This window comes from Balaenoptera musculus, chromosome 4 (genome assembly GCF_009873245.2).
Source record: "Balaenoptera musculus isolate JJ_BM4_2016_0621 chromosome 4, mBalMus1.pri.v3, whole genome shotgun sequence".
In the NCBI taxonomy this organism is placed as follows: domain Eukaryota; kingdom Metazoa; phylum Chordata; class Mammalia; order Artiodactyla; family Balaenopteridae; genus Balaenoptera; species Balaenoptera musculus.
Genome location: NC_045788.1, coordinates 73,898,789 through 73,923,328, shown reverse-complemented (window position 1 = coordinate 73,923,328; position 24,540 = coordinate 73,898,789). Strand labels below are relative to the sequence as shown.

General features: G+C 35.0%; 1 protein-coding gene across 2 annotated transcripts in view; it reads right to left on the bottom strand.

The window, feature by feature from the left end:
* Positions 1–24,540, bottom strand: part of OSBPL11 (oxysterol binding protein like 11) — a 98,896-nt gene that overhangs the window by 26,863 nt on the left and 47,493 nt on the right. For both annotated transcript variants that reach the window (XM_036850928.1, XM_036850929.1), the window contains 5 exons: positions 21,632–21,777; positions 16,301–16,441; positions 12,754–13,252; positions 9,685–9,871; positions 2,144–2,326 (listed from right to left, as the gene is read on the bottom strand). In XM_036850928.1, coding sequence (XP_036706823.1) covers positions 2,144–2,326; positions 9,685–9,871; positions 12,754–13,252; positions 16,301–16,441; positions 21,632–21,777 — 1,156 coding nt within the window. The remainder of the gene's footprint in view (positions 1–2,143; positions 2,327–9,684; positions 9,872–12,753; positions 13,253–16,300; positions 16,442–21,631; positions 21,778–24,540) is intronic.

Below are 24,540 nucleotides of genomic sequence, written 5' to 3'. Positions count from 1 at the left end.
CACTTGGCATAATGCTCTCAAGGTCCATCCATGTTGTCTCAAATGGCAAGATTTCATTCTTTTTTATGGCTGAGTAATATTCCATTGTGTGTTTGTGTGTGTGTGTGTATATATATATATATATATATATATATATATGATATTTCCTTTATTCATTAATCCATTTATGGACACTTAGGTTGTTTCCGTATCTTAGCTATTATAAATAATGCTGCAGTGAACATGGGAGTACATAGTTTTTTGAGGAACCTCCATACTATTTTCCATAACGGCTACACCAATTTATATTCCCATCAACAGTGCAGTGTTTTTTATTTTTCCCTTGGATTCCATATGTAAATGAGATCATATAGTATTTGTTCTTTCTCTGAGACTTCACTTCACATAAAGCCCTCAAGGTCCATCCATGTTATCACAAATGGCAGGATTTCCATCTTTTTAAGGACTGAATAATATCCCACTATATGTATATATATATATATATACCTCACAACTTCCTTATCCATTTATCTGTGAATGGGCACTTAGGTTGTTTCTGTTTAAATTTTTTTATCACCAAAAAATACTGCCAATTGTTTTCCTTGAAGTGCCATGTTCACATCGTTCATTTATAAGGAAAATGTCTGCCCAATATTAAAATTAGAACAGCCTTAGTTTGTCTGTCAATGATTTAAGTAAAAATAGTGTTTCTAGAAAGGGTAATTTGCTTGTAACTCAAACAACTGCACAAGTGCTCTTCCTCCAGATAACCACTGTACTTCTTTATTATCTAACACAAGTGTTTTATGTATACTCCAAATTTGTCATGCAGAATATTAAAAAAGACAGGTAATCAATGTTCCAGATTTAATAAAACTAATAATCTGTACTGCTTTTCAAGCACATTTTAAAAAGAAAATGGCATTTAAAAAAACTGCAAGGCTGAAAAGAAAAAAGTTGCATGGCAGTGAGGAATAATACCACAACTACTTGTACAGTTTGGTGCCACTGCTTGATTGGTGCTAAGGCCCAGCAGTGCTACCCACCATTGCTTACATATCACCAATGCAAGTGCAAACAGAGAGAAAAAGGTGAATAATATCTTAGCATTATTATGAAAGTTTTTTCAACTTGCAGACCCCCTGTACAGGTCTCAAGGGCCCCGGGGGTCCACATACCAAACCTTGACAAACTCTCCTAAATAAATCCTAAATACACCCATAGAAGAATTTTTTTTTCAATCACTGCTGTTTTATTTTTTGACCCAACCTGAGTTTTCGGTTAAAAGGTATTAAATCCCTTTACACATCTACTTATAAATTGTTTGGTTTCATTTATGTGATCTTAAGATGTTTAACGCTTCCTTGTATTTGATACAGTAATACTTCCACGTGATATAAAATTTAAACAGTACAAAAGGGCATTCTGTGAAGAGTAAGTCTCTTTGTTATCCCAGACCCCAGTATTCCTCTCTGGAAGCAACCACTGTCAATACATTTTGGAGACTACCTTGTTAACACATATAGATCCACTTCATTTACTTTTTTTTTTTTTTCCCCCCAAGCCTTTAAGCAGCTTATTTACTTTTAAAGGCCTATGACATATATTGCCAAAATACCCTCTAGGAAGGCTGTAGCAGTTTACCTCTCTAACCAGCAATATGAAAATGTCTATTCGCTTATACTTTTTCCAAACGAGATACCATTTTAAAAAATGAATTTGTCTTATTGTTTAATTTGTATTTCTTTGAATTCTAATTATACTAAACAATTTTTCATTTTCTTAGTGGGCATTATTTTTTTTTTTCTATTTTTGTGAACTACCTCTTTATGTCTTTGCCCATTTTTCTACTGGGGTACCCATCTTTTTGTTAATAATTTGGAAGAGTTTTTATGATACGGATAGTAATCCTTTGACTACTAAATGTTAATATTTTTGCCCAGTTAATGTTTTATTTATACTAAAATGTGACTATGTATCACATAATGTCATAGCTGGCACGGGGTTTAAGAGCATCAGATCAGACCAATACTTCCAATTTACAGATGAGGAAGCTGATGCAGAGCAGTGAAGTGACTTGCCCAGGGCTAGAAGTTAGTGAAAAGGCTTAGATTAAGATCCAGAGTTTCTGACTCTTTCCTGGATGGATGCAAGGATGACATACCTGGATTCAAATGGGTCCTGCTTCTCCAGAGGTCTTACTCTTTTCTTCGTCACTGCCAATTTAGTCAAGTCCACGTACTTTGTCTCTCCATTGCTGTAAGTGAACTCAAGAACACTATTCCATTCCCCTTGTACTCTGCATACAACAGTGTTGGTGATGTTGTGCTTTACTTCACCTGTAACCCTAGAAGCAGGCAGAAAAAAAAAAGATATGCTCTAATAAGTAATATTGCTTATTTCTTAGGAATTCTGAAACCCAGAATGTACTTTGTGAATTCTGTTTAAATTAGTTACACATATCACTTCAATTTGTCAGCGCCAAAGTCAGTTACAATTACAAGTCAATTTGTCAGTTACAAAGTCTTTGTAAATCCCTGATAGTTCCCTAGATAATTTTTTCAAATAACATCAATTTAATTTGAGAAAGAATACTAGGAGTCAAACTGGAGACTTAGTTACCATAAATGATCACAAAGTGTGGTATTTTAAATGCTTGCTACAAACAACCATTATAATATTAAAACTAAGTAGGAATATGAAAAATATTAACATTTCTTTTTTATTACAGTATAAAAATGTTGCAACACTACAGTCTATTCAACTTTTTTTCAGACTAGTCCTATTTAAAAGGTTAGAGTCCCTATATTTTAAATTCTGGATATACAGATTCTGTATAAAACCACATAAGCTTAATTTTAAATTAAATATAGAAACCAGACAAATCAGTAAGAGGTAGAAAAAAATAAAAGATACATTAAACATTTGTTAGTTCTCTTGACAAAAAGAGCACTGGTATACAAAAATTATCACTATCTACACAAAACTCAGACAACTCAAGCACTAATGTTGTTGAAAGTTTAATGAAGAGTTATCTGGCTGGATTATCGATGCAGCTCAAATGAAGGTTGGAATAGAAACAGGTCTAATTATTTTTAATGAAGTACTTTATGTTCACTGTCGGACACAAACAACAACAGGGTCAGATTCCACAGAGGTTCAGAACTCAAAGAATAGTGGGCAAATGTTAGGTTCTGGTCAGTGTGCCAGGGATTATGGTTCATCTGGATTCAAAAGAGAATCCAGGGACTTCCCTGGTAGTCCAGTGGGTAAGACTCCACGCTCTCAATGCAGGGGACCCAGGTTCGATACTTGGTCAGGGTACTAGATTCCACACGCATGCCGCAACTAAGAAGTCCACATGCCGCAACTAAAACCAGGCTCAGCCAAAATATAAATGAATGAATGAATATTAAAAGAAACGGGGGTGGGAATCCAAAGGACCAAAGCCCCGGTTCAGGTGACAGCTCAGGAACCACAAGTAGCATTTGCCAGATATCAGCCAAGGGCCTGGGAACCAGAAGGTTGTAGTTGAATTTAGGGAGTCCATGGTTTTTAAGCAGGAGAAGTGAATGGTCTACAAATTCAGAGCTCAAGGCAGAGGTGTAGGAGCCAATAAGCAAATGAGCCAGATCTTAGAGATCAAGGTGTACGAGGGTTTGGAATCCAAGAGCAGACCAAACATCCAAAATTAAACGTTACGCATAATTGTAGCTCATTGGACACAAAGAACACCAGGACTACAAGTCTGCTTGATTACAGCAGGAGTGGGAACTCTAGGTTATACCTCAAAGCGTTTGAAATTAAATAACTACATTGCTAAGGGTTTTTGCCTGACTGAATGTTTTTTGTGACATCCATGTTTCCTCACTGATCCCACGTGCCAACATTGTTTCCTTCCTTGAAAATTTATCTGTAACTAAACATGATATGAACAGATGACACTGAACACTTACTTACCTCTTCCATCTTCCAACCACATATACCCAGAACTATATTCTGCAAACTGAGGAATAATAACCCGTTTCTCACTTGATCTTTCTTTTATTGCCACAATCTCTCAAGTTATCATTATCTCCTTCACAAGCCTTTCCACTTAAAAAGTAACAAGCCCTAGGTCCCTGTTCATGCGTGCTGGGTTACATGGGGTCTTTGCTGCTTAGTGCAGCTACACAGCAAGAGCATCGTGACAAGAACTGTGGCAGGGAACAAGAACTGCACATGCTAGAGGCAGGCCATGAGGAACTTGCAAAAGGAGCATAAGGAGGAAGAAGGGCCTCGCCTCATTTTGCTTATAACAATTCTTCTTAACAGTCTAATGCAGGGTTGGCGAACTTCTATAAAGGACCAGAAAGTAAATATCTTAGGATTCGTGGGCCAGGCTGTCTCTTTCACAACTTGACTCTCTCACTGTAGCAGGAAAGCAATCACAGACAATATGTAAATGAATATCTAAATATCTAAAGCATATAAATCTAGGTCTTGTATCAAATAATGATATGGGATACGCTGCCTTTAAAATACTTACCAAAGAGTTAAATTTTAAGTTGCCATCCTACTCATCTCTAAAGTGAGGATAACTGATAACCGATAAGGCATTTACTCTCTCACTTTCTAAGAACAACATCAAGTTCACTTTTTTTTTCATATTTACTTATTTATTTGGCTGTGCAAAATAAGTCTTAGTTGCAGAACGCAGGATCCTTGTTGCCGCGTGCAGTATCTTCGTTTCGACATGAAGGATCTAGTTCCCTGACCAGGGATCGAACCTGGGCCCCCTGCGTTGGGAGCGTGGACTCTATCCACTGGACCACCAGGGAAGTCCCCAAGTTGACTTTTTTTTTTTAATAGACTTTACTTTTTTTTTTTTTTTAAAGTATTTATTTATTTATTTATGGCTGTGTTGGGTCTTCGTTTCTGTGCGAGGGCTTTCTCTAGTTGTGGCAAGCGGGGGCCACTCTTCATCGCGGTGCGCGGGCCTCTCACTATCGCGCGGCCTCTCTTGTTGCGAAGCACAGGCTCCAGACACGCAGGCTCAGTAATTGTGGCTCACGGGCCCAGTTGCTCCGTGGCATGTGGGATCTTCCCAGACCAGGGCTCGAACCCGTGTCCCCTGCATTAGCAGGCAGATTCTCAACCACTGCGCCACCAGGGAAGCCCCCCAAGTTGACTTTTTAGATTATCTAGACCCTGTCTCTATAGCTATTTAGAATACCAGAAAATCATTGGATATATTAACTTGGCTTCATATAGAAAAATTTTATTTAAAGATTGAAAGTTAAGACTTCAGCTTTGGGTTTTATTGATGTACATGTAAGAAATACCACATGAAGGGAATTACATCTAATGCAAAACTAAAGACGACATTTTTCTATTATGTTACTCAATGCCACGACATAAGAATACTTGGGCTTCCCTGGTGGCGCAGTGGTTAAGAATCTGCCTGTCAATGCAGGGGACACGGGTTCGAGACCTGGTCTGGGAAGATCCCACATGCCGCGGAGCGACTAAGCCCGTGAGCCACAATTACTGAGCCTGCGCGTCTGGAGCCTGTGCTCCGCAACGGGAGAGGCCGCGATGGTGAGAGGCCCCCGCTCGCCGCAACTAGAGAAAGCCCTCGCACAGAAACGAAGACCCAACACAGCCAAAAATAAAATATAAGTAAATAAATAAATTAAAAAAAAAAAAAAGAATACTTGATACAAATCCCTTCAAAATTTAATACCAGGAAAGTAGTTTGTTTCTCCTGTAATAAGTGATAGGCGTCCTTTATCAGACAATAAGAAGTATGTTGAGCATCATGTTGCTCTTTTTAGCAGAAGAGTATTTTCGGGTACAATAATTACCTAATCCCAGGTTCACAGCATTATTGTCCTTTTCCATCACTATGGTTACTATAATAACAGACTTTATTTTTAATTGTCTATTACACATGAGTTTTTCCTAAAAGCCTTATAAATGCTTTCCAAAGATAGGGTCCTGCATTCTAATATTAGACTAAAACCTTAGGCAGAGATCGTCTCTTTACTTTTCTATATTTTCAGTGTGCAGAAAAGTATGTCACTTAGCAGTTAGTTAACATAAATCTTAATGACATTATACTGCTACATATATTTAAAAAATCACCATCCTAAAGTGAGTGTGGAAAATGGGATCAGGAGATGGACAAGGGCATGAGGAATAGTTAACTAGGCCTGTTTGGCTCCATCAGAGAGAGTTGTGGAAAATGAGGGAGTAAGGAAAGACAAGTGGAAGATAATATATTTATATCAAATGCAGACAGCAGATAATGTGTCTGCTTGATTGCAGACAGCAGTAGAGAAACTAGGCTATCTCTGAGGAGGGAGGCATGGTTATTAATAAAGACATGAAAGAGAGTCTTAGTTAAAATATTCTATAAAATTGAAGAAGAAAAGATATCAAAATAGAGAAGTATGTTTCAAATATGAATCTTTTTTTTTTTTTAAAACATCTTTATTGAAGTATAATTGCCTTACAATGGTGTGTTAGCTTCTGCTTCTGCTTTATAACAAAGTGAATCAGTTATACATATACAATATGTTCCCATTTCTCTTCAAATATGAATCTTTTAAACGAGAAATTAGGTAAAACCATTGGTCTTAAGGGAAATCAGAGTGGAAAAAACGAGGAAACTCTGGAGTCAACCAAAAGTATACTTCCAAGTAACAAAAAGATCCAATACTTGTGGCCTTGTGGATAGGTAAAAAAGTATGAAGGGAGAAAAGAAGCCAATTTAAATAAGAAATTCAAAGAAGTAAGATGGCAAATATAATGACTGATCACTAACAAACCAAGGATATCTATCTAAAATTATTAGGAGTCTTAAAAAAGTCAAAGTATGAAAACCAAGAGAAAATTTCTATGCAGGATATTTGCAGCAAGGAACCATCTAAATGTCATGGCAATGGTAAGATTTGGGGGATGAATTCTGATTCTCTAAATTAAGGTAGTCCTGGCAATATGATAAATTATAGCTTATATTTATCATTATAATTTAAGGCAAGATAAAGCACTGGTTCAGGACAAAGGTTTGGATATTTTGCATTTGACAAAAAAATTAACCTGAGCTCAAAACTATAATCTGAGTTTTTATAAAGGGACGTTTGAAACATAATCAAGACTTAAAAATTAATCAGAATAGCTATCATATAGTTGAGCTGTTACAAAAGAAGAAAATTCTGAACATGCAAGTGAGGTAACATTATGTGTACTAGATACGAAATAGGTGTTAACTGAAAACTATCAGAAAATTCATATGTAGAAGTACAAATGAACGTATGTAGGAAAGCCTTTAACAGCCTCTTATTTCCTTCTCGGTAGCAGAGGTTTAATAATGGAAAGGAACCCGCTGAATCATAATAAATATGGGAAAGTTCCCACTCATGGCTCAACGTGTGATAACGCATATGGATAGAATAAATATGGGAAATCCTTAAAAGGGATTTTATCTCTTAATCAACCCAAGAAAGTTCACAGAGGAGAGGAACCTTATAATGAATAATAATGATTTCAAGAAAGTCCACAGTCGTGGACTTCCCTGGTGGCCCAGTGGGTAAGACTCCATGCTCCCAATGCAGGGGGCCGGGGTTTGATCCTTGGTCGGGGAACTAGATCCCACATGCATGATGCAACTAAGAGTCTGCATGATGCAATGAAGATCCCACATGCTGCAACTAAGACCTGGAGCAGCCAAATAAATAAATAAATAAATAAATAAATAAATATTAAAAAAAAAGATGTGATATATATCTTAAAAAAACAGAATATTACTCAGCCATAAAAAAGAATGAAATATTGCCATTTGCAACAACATGGATGGACCTAGAGAATATTACGCTTAGTGAAGTAAGTCAGATAGAGAAAGACAAATACTATATGATATCACTTATACGATATCCACTTATTTCTTATATGTGGAATCTAAGAAATAATACAAATGAATGTATATGCAAAACAGAAACAAGACTCACAGATATAGAAAACAAACTTGCAGTTAACAAAAGGGAGAAGGAAGGGGGGAGGGGCAAATTAGGGGTATGGGATTAACAAACTATTGATACTACATATAAAATAGATAAGCAACAAAGATATATAGCACAGGGAATTAAATTATACCCATTATCTTGTAATAACCTATAATGGAATATAATCTGCAAAAATACTGAATTACTATGCTATATACCTGAAACACAATATTGTAAATCAAATATACTTCAATTAAAAAAAAGAAAAGAAATTCATCAATATCATTGTCAATAAAAAGTGCTGGACTTGGAAAATTTATCACTGTAGTTGTGTCCCCTAAGCATTTGACTCAATTATATACTTTGAAGAATGGTTTCACCAATGCAGGAATGTTACAGGGATATAGATTTCAACTTTAACTTCATATAAATAAGGGGAGTCTGAAAATGGAATAGGCTGCCTCACGCATTATGAGTTCTGTACTAATAATAATGTACCAACACAATGAACAAATCAGTTATCGGGTATGATGCAAAAGGATTTAGACACCTAGCAAATGTTGGTGTAGTGACTTCTAAAGTCCCTTCTAATTGTAAAGTTTGAATCCTGTGATCACTATGGTGAGAGGAGTAAGTAGAAGCACATATAACAAAGTGTGGACCATATTAAAACCTTCTCTAAGGATAAAAGACGACTATTCTGACAATCTCCAGTGATTCTGTTTGGGTGATCTGTAATTTTTTTTTAATTCTCTGCTTCAGTGTTTTTGAAATCTGTGTTTTTTAAGGCCCATTCAATGCCTGGGAGCCAATAAATCTTTCTTTCCACTTCTAAGACTGTTGAGTACCAGTTGTCCGGTGAAGAAGTAAAATAGCTATATGCACTGGAAGTCTCATATGTGACTGAAGAGAGTGCATTTTGGTATAACCATGTAAGAAAACTGTTTGGCAGTAATAAAGTTAAAGTTTCATTCCCTACAGCCCAGCAATTCCACTCCTAGGTATCTACCAAACAGAAATTCATACATACATTCACAATGTTCTAGCAGCACTATTTGAAATGGCCCCAAATCAACTTCTATACTTTTGTATGTATGTTATTCTTCAATAAAAGCTTTGTAGAAAAAGAAAACTATTCCTACTTCAGGACAGTCAGAATAGACATCAAAAGCTTAAGGAAAGAGTCAGTATCCTTTTGAGGATCCTATTAGGAAACTTGTCTTCATGTAGTTGGGTGATCTGGACGAGTGCTGAAAAGACCAACAAGCCACTAAAGGGGTATAATAACTGGCCGATTCCTAGATGGAATTAGAACAAAGCCACATTCAATACTGGTGCCTAAAGATATTGGTTTCCATCATTGTGCTTCTTGAACTATTTCTTATGATTAGATGTATTTTCATCCTAACTTGTAGCAATACTATCTCTACTGAGGTCTGGATCCAAGTCTGAATCCCTTTAAAAGCAGAAATTGGGCCAGAAGCTACATATCCATTTGTTAGGAGTTCTAGTTTACAAGAGAAGATAGATCTGTCACTATTTTTAAAACCAGATCGTGATTTCCAGAATGCCTTCAAAGATCAAATATATTAAACAAAAAATAAACATGAATAAAAATCCAATCCCATTTCACCTAAAACAAAGCAGAAAAAGAATAAGGAGTTATAATACAAGATCAAACTGATAGAATAAGAGCCAGGTATCACTAAAATATTCTTACCGGTGCAGTTTGCCACCATAAAATGGCTTAGTATGAAAAGTGATGCTGGCTGAATACCCAGTTTTTGCACAGTTGACATTGACTTTGCCACCCAGTTCTACCCAAGGAACAGTTAAAATTGACCGGGCATATGCACAAGGTAGAGAAAACGTATACTCTTCTCCATGCTCTAGTAGACTGAGGATTCCTGAATGTGAAAACATAAAAGTGGTTAATATCTTTAAAAAAGAAAAAAAAAAAAGACAGCTATGAAAAATCCATATTAAGTTTTTCTCCTGCCTGGTAAATGAACATCATAATTTTGCTTAATTTTCTTTTAGCTTTGGATGAAATTGGCTTCATTTACAATTGTATTTGACAACAATTCCTGGTAGTAGTGAATCGAGGTTACTTTCATTATGACTTTATTATCCCTTTGGGGTTCATGGGACCAGAAAATTTTGCAGCGGAAACTGTTTAAGAGTTCTCTCTAATGCTCCTAAAAGTAAAATAAAACCTTAAGTCAGAATTTAAGTCCATGCTATACTGTATCATCATAAGATCTGATCATTAGTTAGTACTAATAACTTTTTAAGCAGTTTCTGGAATAACTAAATATCTAACATTATAGAGTCATAGACCTTAATCTCAGATGGTATGATGGGGGGCGGGGGGGGGGGAAGAAGGTGTTCTTCATTCTATTCTATGCATATTAAGAAAGAAAAAAAGTAATTTTATGATATAAACTAAGGTCCTCATAATAATTTTGTTTACCAAATTCCGAAGTATTTAAGGTGAAGCTACAAGAGTTAGAAGTGGTAGTTTTCAAATAAATATTATTCTAATGGGGCTTGTTCCATATTAAGTGATGCTAAAAAGATGATTTTAAAAAACATATAAAAAAGGGAATTACAAAAAAAAGGGGAACTACATAAATGAATAAAATCAATCTATCCTAGATAATTAAGAGACATTAAGGAGACTTGAGCTACATTACTAACCTAAGCTCATTACCTAGCTCACCATAAAAACAAATACCGAACTGGATGTGTACTAATAGTCTGAACTATGATGGCATGTCTCTCTTAATGAATGCTCGTTAACTACTGTGTTCTTAATGTTCACAAATAAGGGCAAAAATTATGGTAAATATTTTAATATAGTCTATTTTTAGGATAAATAGACGGACTGAGATTCTAAAGTAGTCTACTTTACATAAAGCAACACCAACTATTAATTTGTACTGCCCTTAACAGTTTTCACAATGGGCAACAATTAATATTGAGCCATTTGAAAAGGAACATGGCTCTGTATGTGATATATTTACATATAATGGGAGCTGTCAGAAGACATACATAACATACTTGGTTATATTTCAAGTATTTAATAACTGTTGATTAATTCTAAGTTGGAAAGGATATCACGTACTTTTCTAAAAACATTTGGCCTTATAAACTAGATTCATGATCTTTGATTTCTAAGAATATAATTAACATAAGTAATATTCACTATGGAATTTAACATCTAAGAAATATATAATCAGTTTCTACTGAATGGGAAAATAAGACTAGTTAGGATAACTGAGATTCAAAGTATTCTAAAATCTCATTTATCTGATAATTAAACAGAATTTTCCCCTACTTTTCAATAAAAACATGGCTGCTGACAGAAGCAAAATAAACTGTCAGAAGTTCCATTCTCTGATTTAATTTACTTTCTATTGAGAGTATCAATAGCAATTTAATTTAAAAAAGGCAAATCCATGAATATATAACTAGCAAATCAAAAAATAACTATCATATACATCCTTCTCAATTAATGCATGGTTAAGATATTAATGCTTTTCCTCATTTCTTGAGGTATTTCCTTTCTTGGAGCGGGAGAGGATACTATCACCAGATACTCTGTGTTTCATGAACTGGTAAGAGTAACTGTCTTCGGGGAGAGTGTGTCAAAGAATGAGGGTCTAAATCCGACTATGCCTTAACTTCTATGATCCTGGACACATCCCATCACCTCTAGGCTTCAGGTTTTTCATCTCTAAAGTAAGTAAACTGATTTGTGAAGAGCCTAGGGTTAATGTGAGGCAGCTTATAACTGGAGATAGCAAACTATTTTTTTAACTAATAAAATATCTTCTAACGTTATAAAAGTTTTGATTAGTTTGAAACATTTGGAAATTGGTAAGAATCACAGCACAACAGGAGTTAAAGATGAGGAAAGCTTAAAAAGGGGATAATATATTTTCTTCAAGGCTAAAATAACACAATTTCAAAATGTTAGGGTCATAAGCTTAATTAGGCCATGCTTATACTGTAAGTTTATATTTAGAACAAATTTTCCTATGCACGAGAGTGTTCCTTAACATTAAAATGGCAGACCATTATATTTTCATTAACTCTGCAATGATTTCTGTGGAGATTTTTTTGTTGTTGTTAATCTGTTTTTTCTAAACTTAGCCAAAAAATATTGTATTTCCTTAAATTGTTTTTTCATAATCATTTGCTGGCGTAGATATAAAGTTTGGCAATATATTTTAAAATATTCTATGAATATCTCCTATGAAATACAAAAGATATAGATATAGATTTACCTAGAAAATATTTCTTGAGTGCTGTTTATAATAACAAAAACATGTTTTAAAGCATTATCAATAACTTGGGAAAATGAATATTCAGTGCAAAAAAGGAGGACAAAAAACTACATAGAGAGAATCCTAATTTTATAAAACTAAAAGTATGAACATACACACATAGAAAAAATACAAAATACTAGCTAAATTTATCTCTCTCTGGATGAAGGGATTACAGATACTTGTATTTTCTCCTTGATACTTTTCTAAGTTTTCTAAATTTTCTATAATAAAAATAATTTACATTTAAAATCAGAAAAAAAAGTAAAAAAAAAGAATTTATATTTGTTGATAGATATGCCCCCTCTCCCCGCCACCAGTATTCTGAAACATACTAGGAATTGGGAAAAAAAGTAGTACACATAGCAGTTCAAATTTATAACTAATATTTCTCTAGCTTCCCCAAATTTAAGGTTATAGTTTGATATTAAAAATTGGAGAATAATTTTTCTACTTACCTTCCCCAACCATTGTCACACCTATCGACATGCCTAAGAATTTGCTCTTAGTCCAGACGTGCACATTTACACACATCTTCCTCTCGGCACATTCTGCATAAAATCCTGAGACTGGAGGATGATGGGAAACCTGCTCAGCAACAAATCTGACCGTGTAACAGTCTGATCCCACCTGGCTCAAAGCCTCCTCTGACGGAGGAGCATGATTTGTGACAGCCTGGGTGGAAGAGCTGCTAATGACACTGGATGCTACCTCGCGTTTTGGCATCCTCCAGGAACAGTGAAACGTTTCTCCAATGATAGGATTGTATGGTTTCTTAGCAATGGCTCCCTTACGGCCTTCATGAAATGAGGTAAGGTAGTATTCAACAAAACGAATCATTCTGTCCTCAGCTGTAGCTCCATTAGAGATGGCTATAAACAGGTCTGGATGAGACATAAAGTCTGCATACATTTCCAACAGGGAACGCTTCTCTAGGATAAATGTAGGCAGCACCACCTAAAACAACAACAACAACAACAAATCAACCAGAGAGAGCAATACAAAAAAACAGTAATTAGTATCTTCAGAGAACTGAGGGGCTACTCTTTGTTGCGGTACGCAGGCTTCTCATTGCGGTGGCTTCTCTTGTGGCGGAGCATGGACTCTAGGCATGTGGGCTTCAGTAGTTGTGGTGCAAGGGCTCAGCAGTTGTGGCTCACAGGCTCTAGAGCGCAGGCTCAGTAGTTGCGGCACACGGGCTTTGTTGCTCCGTGGCATGTGGGATCTTCCTGGACCAGGGATCAAACCTGTGTCCCCTGCATTAACAGGGGGATTCTTAACCACTGCATCACCAGGGAAGTCCCTATAATATTACTTTTAAAAGAACAAAATAATGGGGAAAATGGCTATTACTTATTCACAACATGCAGGCCAGGACCACAGTTACCTTCTTGGTTGCTGTAGTCCCAGCACCTAGCACAGTGTCTGGAATATAAGAGGGGCTTGATAACATCTGTTGTATCAGTGTCATTGTTAGACAGGAGGTATATGCGACTGCAGTTTAGTCACCAGGTTCTTTAATGTTGCTCAAAAAGTACCATTCTTTTAAATGTTATATGGCTGTTCATAATTTGTGATCAGTTAATGCTAATGATTTTATATATAAATACAATATACATGTATTTCTTCAATTAACAATGCACAAATGTGGGGAAATGATATTAAATTCATTATTCATGTCAAGAGAGACTTTACCATCTGGATTATTATCACAGAACATTCTTTTCAAATGTTCTTATGCCTCATAAACCCCAACATTGTTCTTATGCCTTACAAACCTAAATCTACTAAGGGACAGCAAATACCATAATAACCAAATAAACTCCTTACCTGACTACTCATTTTAACCTATTTTACAACTAATAGTCTTTTCTGAACCACTAATATAAAAAATATTTCTAGAATAAAAATGATACCCAGTTGAATACTAAGGTTAGATGAAAGATGAATGTTTAAATGGGTTTCTTTATTCCTAAAATGTCTGCTTCTTAGTAGGCTATTAATTCAATCAATTTACTTAAAAACCCTCCTATAATTACTATAAGTCTAAGTAAAGAAAGAAATGTGTTTTTGATTTTGAAATGCTTCAAAGTGAATGCTAAAGGCAAAATGCTTTCTATATTTAAGTTGCATTTTCAGGTGAGTAACTCACTGGAATCAAACAACCTTTTAATTTACACTTCCACTACCTTCAAAAACCTCAATTTGAAATATACTTCGTGAAGTCAATTTTGAAATCCCACACTAATGCAAAGTAGTGTCAACAGTAACTCAAAGTATGTAATTCCACAGTAGTAAATGTTTGACATACATAGGTTTTGAACCTTACTGGCTTTTTAAATCAACATCATGGATTAATTGTTAAAACAAATTAAGGCACACTAAATTAGATAAACTGGGAATGGAGAAGATGGGCCTAAAATTAAAAACTACAGATCAGTGCTTCTCAAACTTTAATGTACATATTACTGAAATGAAGATTCTGGTTCTCTAACTTTGAGATTGGGGGCTGAGATTATGCGTTTCTAACAAGTTCTCAGGTGATGGTGATGCTACTGATCTTCAGACCACACTTGTTTTCTTCTCTCAGTTTTATTAAGGCACAACTGACAAATAAAACTGTAAGATATTTAAAGTGTACACTGTAGTGATTTGATATACACATATATAGTGAAAGGACTCTATCAAATTAATTCAGGCCACACTTTTAAAGTAGCAAGGCTGTAGACCAGGGGTTTGCAAACTATGGCCTTTGGGCCAAATCTGGCATCCTGTTTGTGTAAATAAACTTCTGTTGCAATACATCCATGCCCATCCAACATATTATCTATGGCTGCTTTCACACTACAAAGGCTGAGTTGAGTACTGCTGATCCTTAAACAATACGGGTTTGAATTGCAGGTCCACTTATACATGGATTTTTTCCAATAAATATACAAAGATATACATGTAGAACATCATGTGCAAGACTTGTATTGAAGTGGATAGTCTATTCTTACACAGGCTTAAGGTGAGTAATATGTAATATAAAATGAATAATATGTTAGTTTTCTTACTGTTTTACAACCTCGCTTTCAAACAATTACATTAAAGTACCGTACCTCTCTCACAATGAGAGAAAAACTGTGTATTATCACAGGTATGTGGGTTTTTTTTTAAAATGTAACAATGTTTCCAATATTGTTTCATGAATATGACTGCAATACCGTATGTCATAAAAATTTTATAACAATTCGTTCATTAGTGTATAGGCTAGGCTACCATGAAGCTGATTACACTAGGCTACCATAAAGCAATCATATTGCTGCTTCTTCATTATCAATGCATGAATCATTATATCTGTAAATAAATATAAATTTTTTTCAAATTATCTTTTCATTTTTTCATGTCTAGTATATACTAGCAATACATATACATAGAAACAAAATTTGCATTAATTGAGTGTTTATGTTATTGGTAAGGCTTCCAGTCAACAACAGATTATTAGTAGTTAAGTTTTGGGGGAGTCAAAAATTATATGCGGATTTTCAACTACATGGGGGGTTGGCGCCCCTAACCCCTACATTGTTCAAGAGTCAAGTATAGTTCCAACAGAGATCTATGTCCACATAGCTAAAAATATCTACAATCTGGTCCTTTACAGAAAATGTTTGCTGATCTCTGTTATAGATTAATACCCAAAATGCACTATCCAAAATGGGAAGTAAGAATAAAGTAGAAGTATCAATGACTTTAATGGTTTTGTGGGATTATATCTTTTTCTTTAGATTTTCCAATTCTGTATCCCAATGGACCTCTTTTATTTTGTACAGGAACAAGACTATAGGTCTTTATTTGCCATGTGACTTAACGCTGCACAAAAAACCTATCACATTTTTTATGAAAATAAATGCTGATCAAGAGACTAAGAAACCAACTCATAAAGATTAAAAAGCCCTGACATTAACAATCATAGGTATAGTCCTAATCTAATGATCTCCTTAGACTGTTTATCCCATTACTTACTCTTGTTAAGTCCATGCCCAGCTTGAGCTGTGATAAGAGATGTAGGATAACACTGCGTTGCTCTTCCACAGCTCCCAGGTCATCCTCCTTGTTGTCACAAGTATCCTCCACCTCATCATCTGCATTTATTTCTTCAGGTTCCTTGATGCAAAATAAAGCAAAAGTCTATTGTTACTAGTGCTTATTAATATCCATTAAGAATAAAAGTATAAACATCAGATGAAGACATTTATATTGGGCCTAAATGAATCTGAGAACAGACAAAAATCTTCCTGAAAATACAACTTCCATCACTTGGCCATGGAACAGATTTCCTTCAATGAACCCATTATCACTGACATTGAACATACTGTGGTTTTGTCATAAGTATCACACATAAAACACACATATTTTGTGAAAACAGGATTTTTCAGAAAGAGTGAAAATGTCTTACCTGAAACTTAAGCTTTGGAGGCTTTGACCACCTGCCAGGGGACCCTACCACTACCTATAATTTAAGATGTTTTGAGAATTAAATATTTGCCCTATTTTTAAGCTAACACTATAAAAGTAAAATTTTAAAGTGACTGTACATGTCAAGTCTAACTTCTGTAATCTATATTTAGATATTCACGCATCTCTGGAGTTGTCAGGAAGAAACTTTGGGGATGAAGACAATTCTAGGTGCAGGTATAGAAAGCTTGTAGTTGCTTATGCAGTCTTAATGCCACAAAATATTCTCTGCATAGTTTTTCAATCAATAAAACAGCCCCCTGAAAAAACAAAAATGTTTACTCTCATCTCAATAGGGTCTTCGCTCCAAATAACTGGTTAAGAGAAACATAATTTCTTATTTCTATTCAAGCAACAAATAAAAGTTTCAAATCCCAAGATTCTATAATCTTATCAGATGTCACTTTCCATGTTTATGTGGGGATGGTGTCCCATCTCTCTCAGTGGTACCTCTTTCCATTACCTTTGTGCAAGACAGCCTTCATGAGTTTATTATCTTTGGTATTGTATTAAGTTTTAAGTTATGAGGATTTTAAAAAGGAAATGATTCTGTTAATGTCTCTGCCTTTAACTTTCTCTTCCCATAACCAAATCCTATCAAACAAGACGCCCATCTGTTCTATGTAGCTATGCAAAGAAAACCAATCCTAACCAGGCAAAAAATCAAGAACTTAATGTTCTCAAAATATTAAAAACAAAATACAAAACTTGGCGACACAGTTAAAAACTAATGGGTTTCTGGTCATTCTTTTGCCTTTGTTTTTCTACTTTTTCTTCTCTCTCCTTCAAACAAAGAAATCTTTACTAGCTCAAATTCTGATAAGTCAATTAATGGTCTAGTTCCTTTCTTCAGAGACCAAACAGAACAACTGTGTATATCAGAATTATTTCTGTTTTTATGACCTTGAGGAAAGATCCCAAAGGCAAGTTTCTCAATTCCCCTTTTCAATGGCTAGTAAGTCTGTCAGGAACTATTTCCTGTTTTCTACCCTAAGTCAGTTGCACAATATAGTTTAAGTATACCAGTGAATGTTTACTCATTATGAAATGGGAAAAACCGATCATCCCTCTTTCTATATATGAATTCCAAATATAACAATTTTTCATTTGAGAAATGTTGAGGGGAAAAAAACTAACAGATCTTAATTAAATAATGTTCTCCAACCTTCTGAAAGGTACTATTACATTTGAGGTCAGAACCTAGGACACAGATTAATAATGCAAATACAGCCTTAAACATTATTATACACAAAGTTATACACAAAGTTTACTTTGTGGTTTCCTCTAATGAAAATAATATTAAACTAAAGAGATAAAATATAATCTGGTATGGGTATGTATGTATACGTATAGCTGATTCACTTTGTTATAAAGCAGAAACTAACACACCATTGTAAAGCAATTATACTCCAATAAAGATGTTAAAAAAAAATCTGGTAGAAAAACTACAAGAATACAGTTTTTGTTGTTTTTATAAAAATAGTCAAACCACTTACTAAAATAGAAAAAAAAGGAATTCTATTCACAATTAAATACTGATTCTAAAGCATGATGTGAATGGAAGAATTTGGAAGCTCTCTTTTCTTTTTGAAATGGCCCTTCTTAGAGATTGCCATACCTTTCTTAAAGAAAAGCTTAAGGTTAGGGCTTCCCTGGTGGCGCAGTGGTTAAGAATCTGCCTGCCAATACAGGGGACACAGGTTCAAGCCCTGGTCTGGGAAGATCCCACATGCCGCGGAGCAACTAAGCCCGTGTGCCACAACTACTGAACCTGCGCTCTAGAGCCCGCGAGCCACAACTACTGAGCCCACGTGCCACAACTACTGAAGCCCGCTCCTAGAGCCTGTGCTCCACAACAAAAGAAGCCACCGCAATGAGAAGCCCGCACACCGCAACAAACAGTAGCCCCCGCTCGCCACAACTATAGAAAGCCCGCGTGCAGCAATGAAGACCCAATGCAGCAAAGAATAAATAAAATTAAAAAAAAAAATAAGGAAAGCTTAAGGTTAAAAAAAAAAAGCATTACAAAAATTCAAATAAACATGCTCAAACATATAAAATCCCTAAAAACCCAGAATGGTTAGCAAATACAGTGGCAAGGCCTGTTGAATTTCTAGGAATTCATACTATTTGGAGATTGCATGGCAGAGGGAAACCCCAATATTCTGCAAAACTCATACTAATCCCATTTTTGTGTCTTCTTGATTTCTGACTTGGACACTAAGGAACTGTGGGCTTCATTCTAGCCTCACTGAGGTTTACCTCCTCTATCACTTGACAGCAAAATTTCCACTACTGTAATATATGTTTCGAGCTTGCACTGACACTCATATTCCAAAGAAGGCATATGTGAAAGTTTTGAAAAATTCAGGTCTTTTCTGGTATGCTTGAGTGGAGTCTAATGTCTTTTGTAATTAAAAAAAAAAAAAAACTATGCACTTATTTTTTTCTATTTGCACTAGGTCATACACTTGGTCTACTCAACATTTCAAAAGATTGGAAATTCAACGATCCTCTCCTCCCCACCTCTGTGCCCCATCTCTAACATATGCCTCTATCCTAACCTCCAACATGCTTTGTATTCTCATTTAGAAGTATGAAAATGTTGGAGTGTATGACCTATAGTTTATAACTTTTCACTTGTAAATTATATCTCTATTCCTGATCTCTCTCCAAAGCTTTGGTTACATCATTTCCAGTTGCTTTTCATATACATTAACAATCATATGTCCTCTTCTCAAATAAAATTCAACATGTTCATAAACCATACTAAACCTTTTCTTTCAAAAAGCTCTTTCTTCCTAATTTTGCTAGTTTTGTGAATGGCACCACAATTTTAATCATTTAGTCTCAAAAACTTGGAGTCATCTTTGATCCAACCCTATATCCAGTCAATCACAAGCTCAATTGATTTTTCGTTTGAAATGCACATTACCTATTCATTTGTCTTCATTTCTACTTCCACACTTTAATTCTATCCACACTTTAATTCCAAGTCATATCATATACCAATCTTTTAAAACATATCGCATCCCTCTCCATGCTCATGATCTCATTATGTATCACATTAAGACTAAATTCTTCTGCATGAGTTTTATGTTCCTTGGGGGCACAGTTTACACAGTATTCTGTGGAGCAGTGCTCGGGGGATTATCATTCCACATAGCATGCAACATGAATGGTCATGTGGATTTATAAAATCCAACAACCCTGGGGTCATTTTCCATAAACCAGGTACTCTGTTAAATTTATTTTATCTAAATAACAATCTTATAAGGTATTACTACCCTTGCTTTACAGATGAGGAAGCTAAGCATGGTTAATCAATTGGCCCACATGTTAGTAAATGACAGGACCTGGGTTCAAAATCATCAGGCAAGCCTTTTCTGCAATAAGTACACATGCCTTAGTATCCCTGTTTGTGTTACTCCCCCATCTTGAGATTCCCTTACTACTATTCTTCTCTTCAAACCTTGTCTCCTGTCAAAGCCCAATTTCAATTCCACTTTCTCTCCAAAGCATTCCTCATCCACTCTACTCATATACCTCTCTTCTTTCCCTGAATGCCCATATCCCAAGAATCTAAGTGATATCTATTAAGATGAAAAAAAATAAAAAATACTGCTTTATGTTATCATCTCATTGTTTCAGTATATATATGTTGTGACTCTAAATAGATTTTAAGTCTCTTCAGTGAAAGAACTGTCTTCTATTTTTGTGTCTCCTCTAATTCTTAACGTTGGACTTGTCACATATTAGCTAACTTAATGAATACTTACTAACTGCTTGACTCCACAGATGAATTAGTCAAAAAGCTATAGGAAAAAAAGGATTTTTTTTCTTTCTTCTCCCCCACCCACCCTACTGCCACTGCCTGCCTCACTGAGTCAAGACCTTTGCCAGCTTTGGAAGTCCCTGTGTCATGTTTCTCTTAAGAAGTAATTTGCTGTTATATAAATAACCATAAACCATGCATTACTCTTGACTCAGTAATTCTAGTTGGGAATATAACCTAAAGAAATAATCCAAATAAAGGGGAGAAAAAAAAATAAAGCAGTAGACAAAATGATATAGCATTATTTATAAGAACAAAAAATAACAAACAACCTAGACATTCAATAGCCTACTTCAACCTAAAAACTTTTACTATATAGGCCAGAATAACATATAAGAATACTTATGAGAAGTAGCAAGTAAAAAGAGCTTAAAACAAAACTATCTATGTAATTATGATAACCATAAATATAACAGATGTAAACTCAAAAGGCAAAAAACCAGTATGATTTGTTACAGTGGTGGAACTATGAATAGAAGAAAACACTGTTTAGCTTCTGAGAAATGTGGAATTAATATTACTTTATAAAAATATTAAACCCTAAGACTGTGTGCTATTTTAGGTAGACTAACACTTTTAAAAATTGGTTTGGTATAGTGCTTACTATCAACAAAACCTTAATGTTAAACTTTTAAACTTATGAACTTAATAGTAAACACCTAGTAAATAATGTTAAATTAAGAAATGTAAGAGGTAAATATCATGCAAATCATTTTCTATTAGAAAAGCGATTTTCCAGAAAAAGAAAAACATGCAAATTTCATTTTTTAAATACATTTATATGAAGCAAAAGTAAACTAAAACTAAAAAGGCCACATAATTTAACCTGGAAAACTATGTACAAGTTTTACACAATAGACCCCTTCCAAAGCCAGTGCAGTTTAAGGTAGAACAACGTCTAGAGTATGCTCTCATTATGTTGATTTGCATGTCCTGACAAAGAAAAGGTGCTTTTCAGTGATTCCTAATTTTTACTCCAAAACTCTATGTTCACATTACCTTACCCTTGCGAATAGTCCAGATTCTGCAACGCACTGCTCTTCTGGGACTGCCACTGGCTTACTCTGCTCAGTTGCAAAGGGCTGGTCAGCTCCATTTTTATAGTGGTTTGATAAAGGTATCTTTGGTTCTAACCACTCGATTGTCGTTCCTGATGAAGTAAGAGAAAACTTTCGCTGAAACTTGCTCATAATCTGGAAAGTTCAGCAAATGTGGATTTTATTAAACAATTTTCTTTTGAGCCTACAAGGCTAAAAGCAATTGAACCTGTTAAGAGGCTCTGCAAGACAGTGACTTTTATCTCATTAGCATGAGCATCACGATTGGGTATTTTACAACACAGCAACCTGCAACTTGAAATCAGATACCATTTAAATGAATCAACCCTGAATAGGACTAAACTCACTTCTTATGCAAATCTATGAATCATAAAGTGTAGTCCTACCTTAACAGTTGATTTGCTGGCCTTTCTGCATGAACCCTGTCCCTCTAGTGATAAGAAGTATGCAGTTAGGCTAAAGGAAGTCACAATTACAGGAGGAACCTGGGACTGTGAAACGATAAAATCTGCTTCAATTTGGGGTTGAACCTTATTCTCAGTAGCAATTTTCTAATCAAGATAACCCCCTTGATCTAATTTAAGAATTGCAAATACATGTCCATTATGTTTTTTCCAATCATATAAAAAAGCTCCATATACTTTTAAACTGAAAGGCTCTCCTACTGAATAAATAATAGCTGACCTAGTGAAAGACAGTGGTCACATTTAGAGACCTGTCATCTTCTCAATTAATGACTCAATGTCTCTTATTACCCTCAACTAGTTTAACAAAGTGGATTCTATGCCTAATCAATAATGGAAAATGTTCCATTTGATTTCAGAGGCTGATCTAGGTTTCACAGAAACTTGGTTATATAGTGCTACATTAAGGGATGCTCAGACTACCACAACAGAAATTAAAAGGAGTATGGAATTTACTTAGTCTATAACAAAATCCCAGACTTGAGTAGAGGAATAAATTACAAAGTACCTATCAGGCTACCAGAGCATCTTGCCTTGCCACTCAGTTCAGTTTCACTTGGCACTGGGGTGGCGGGGGTGGGGGTGGGGGGATTCATAATTAGGGGACTGCCCTGGATAAGTTCATGGGGTCTCTTCCAAAATTCCAAAGAAATGAAACCACTTTGTTCCTACCTTGAAATGTTTATTTTTAATATCAATATCTAGATTTCCTTACTTCTCGAAATAAAATGCACACAAACACTAGACTTAAGAGATCTATTTTAAGAGATCACTCAACTGATAAACCATAACAAAACTCTTAATCAAACCAATCATTTGGTCTCAGGACCCTTCTACATCAATAATCACTGCTGTGCTTTTGTATAATATACATTAAGACCTCATGGGACTAAACACTAATTTTTATTCAGATTTCATTTCTTGGATCATTTCAAAATTTGAGTGGGAAGGTAATTCAGTTTTTTTTCTTCACAGTTTTATCTTCCTTCTCAACTGACAAGAATAAATTTCTACCTACTTAATTTGGAAAATATGGCAATTTATGGTAAGAAATACCAGTATTAGTTAATTCCCTCAAATACCCACAAATCTGTGCTCCAAAAAATAGTGATATGGGAGAATACCTTTTACTTTAGACACTTCTATAAAGTTTACAGTGTGTTTCACATTTTTAATTAAAAAAATACAAATTTATATTGGGCATGCTTCATTAATCAACAAAGCAATCATTTAAAAAATAAGACTATTAATTTAAACTACACAAATGAAATTCTAAGAATTTAAAAAATTACATAGTATTTAATTAATCAAGTATTTATTTATTTTTTTAACTAAAGTATAGTTGATTTACAATATTATATTAGTTTCAGGTGTACAGCATAGTGATTCAGTATTTTTATAGCTTATACTCCATTAAGAGTTATTATAAGATAATGGCTATAATTCCCTGTGCTATACAATATATCCTTGTTGGTTATCTATTTTACAAACACCTATCTTCAAACAACTATGAGGTAAAACAAAAATTAAAAAGAAAAAAAGAAAAGCCTGTGGGGAATGTACTAATATATTCACGGGGGCAACTTCTGCTTGGTAAGATAACATGATTTTTCTTTCAATTGCATGGTAGTTTCTAAATTTTTTATAATGAGTGCTTTATAACAGGAGAAAATTTATATTGGACTACTTAGAATTCCTCTAAGACAACAGTCCATACTCACAATGCACAATTTAGGCTTTTCTATCTCTTTGGAATGCCCTCTCCCCTACCTCCCACTCCTGAACTAATTGGTTTTATTAGCTTTTCTGTGCCTTTCCCAGACTTTTTTTCTACCAGAAGTATTAGTCCACTCACATGTTCTCCCACAGTACTTTGTTCCCACTGTAAGTGGCACTTTACATATTACAGTTAACTATTTACATGTTTCTTCCCCAAGTGGACCATGAGTTCCTTAAGTGGAACATACATAACTTATTGGCCTCTGTAATACTGCCCTGATCTATATCTACAATTGCCATTAGCTTGTTATTGTTAGCTTGAAATATTGAATTTAGGCACACACGAGGATGGGATTCATACCCTATCCATATCAAGATCTGACTTGGTAAACTTCTTCCTGCACAAAGTCTCAACATCTTCCAAAAATATCTTTCTTCCACAAGCAAGGGGAGTTCCTTGGATAAGAAAACAATGAGTATTGGGAAACACTAAGTTACTACTATTAATACAATGTGATGGGGGTGGGGGAGTTGGGGAGATGTTGTTAAAAGGGTACAAACTTGCAACTAGAAGATGAATAAGTCCTGGAGATCTAATGCACAGCACAGAGAATGCAGTCAACAATACTATATTAAATATTTCAAAGTTGCTAAGAGACTAGATCCTAAATG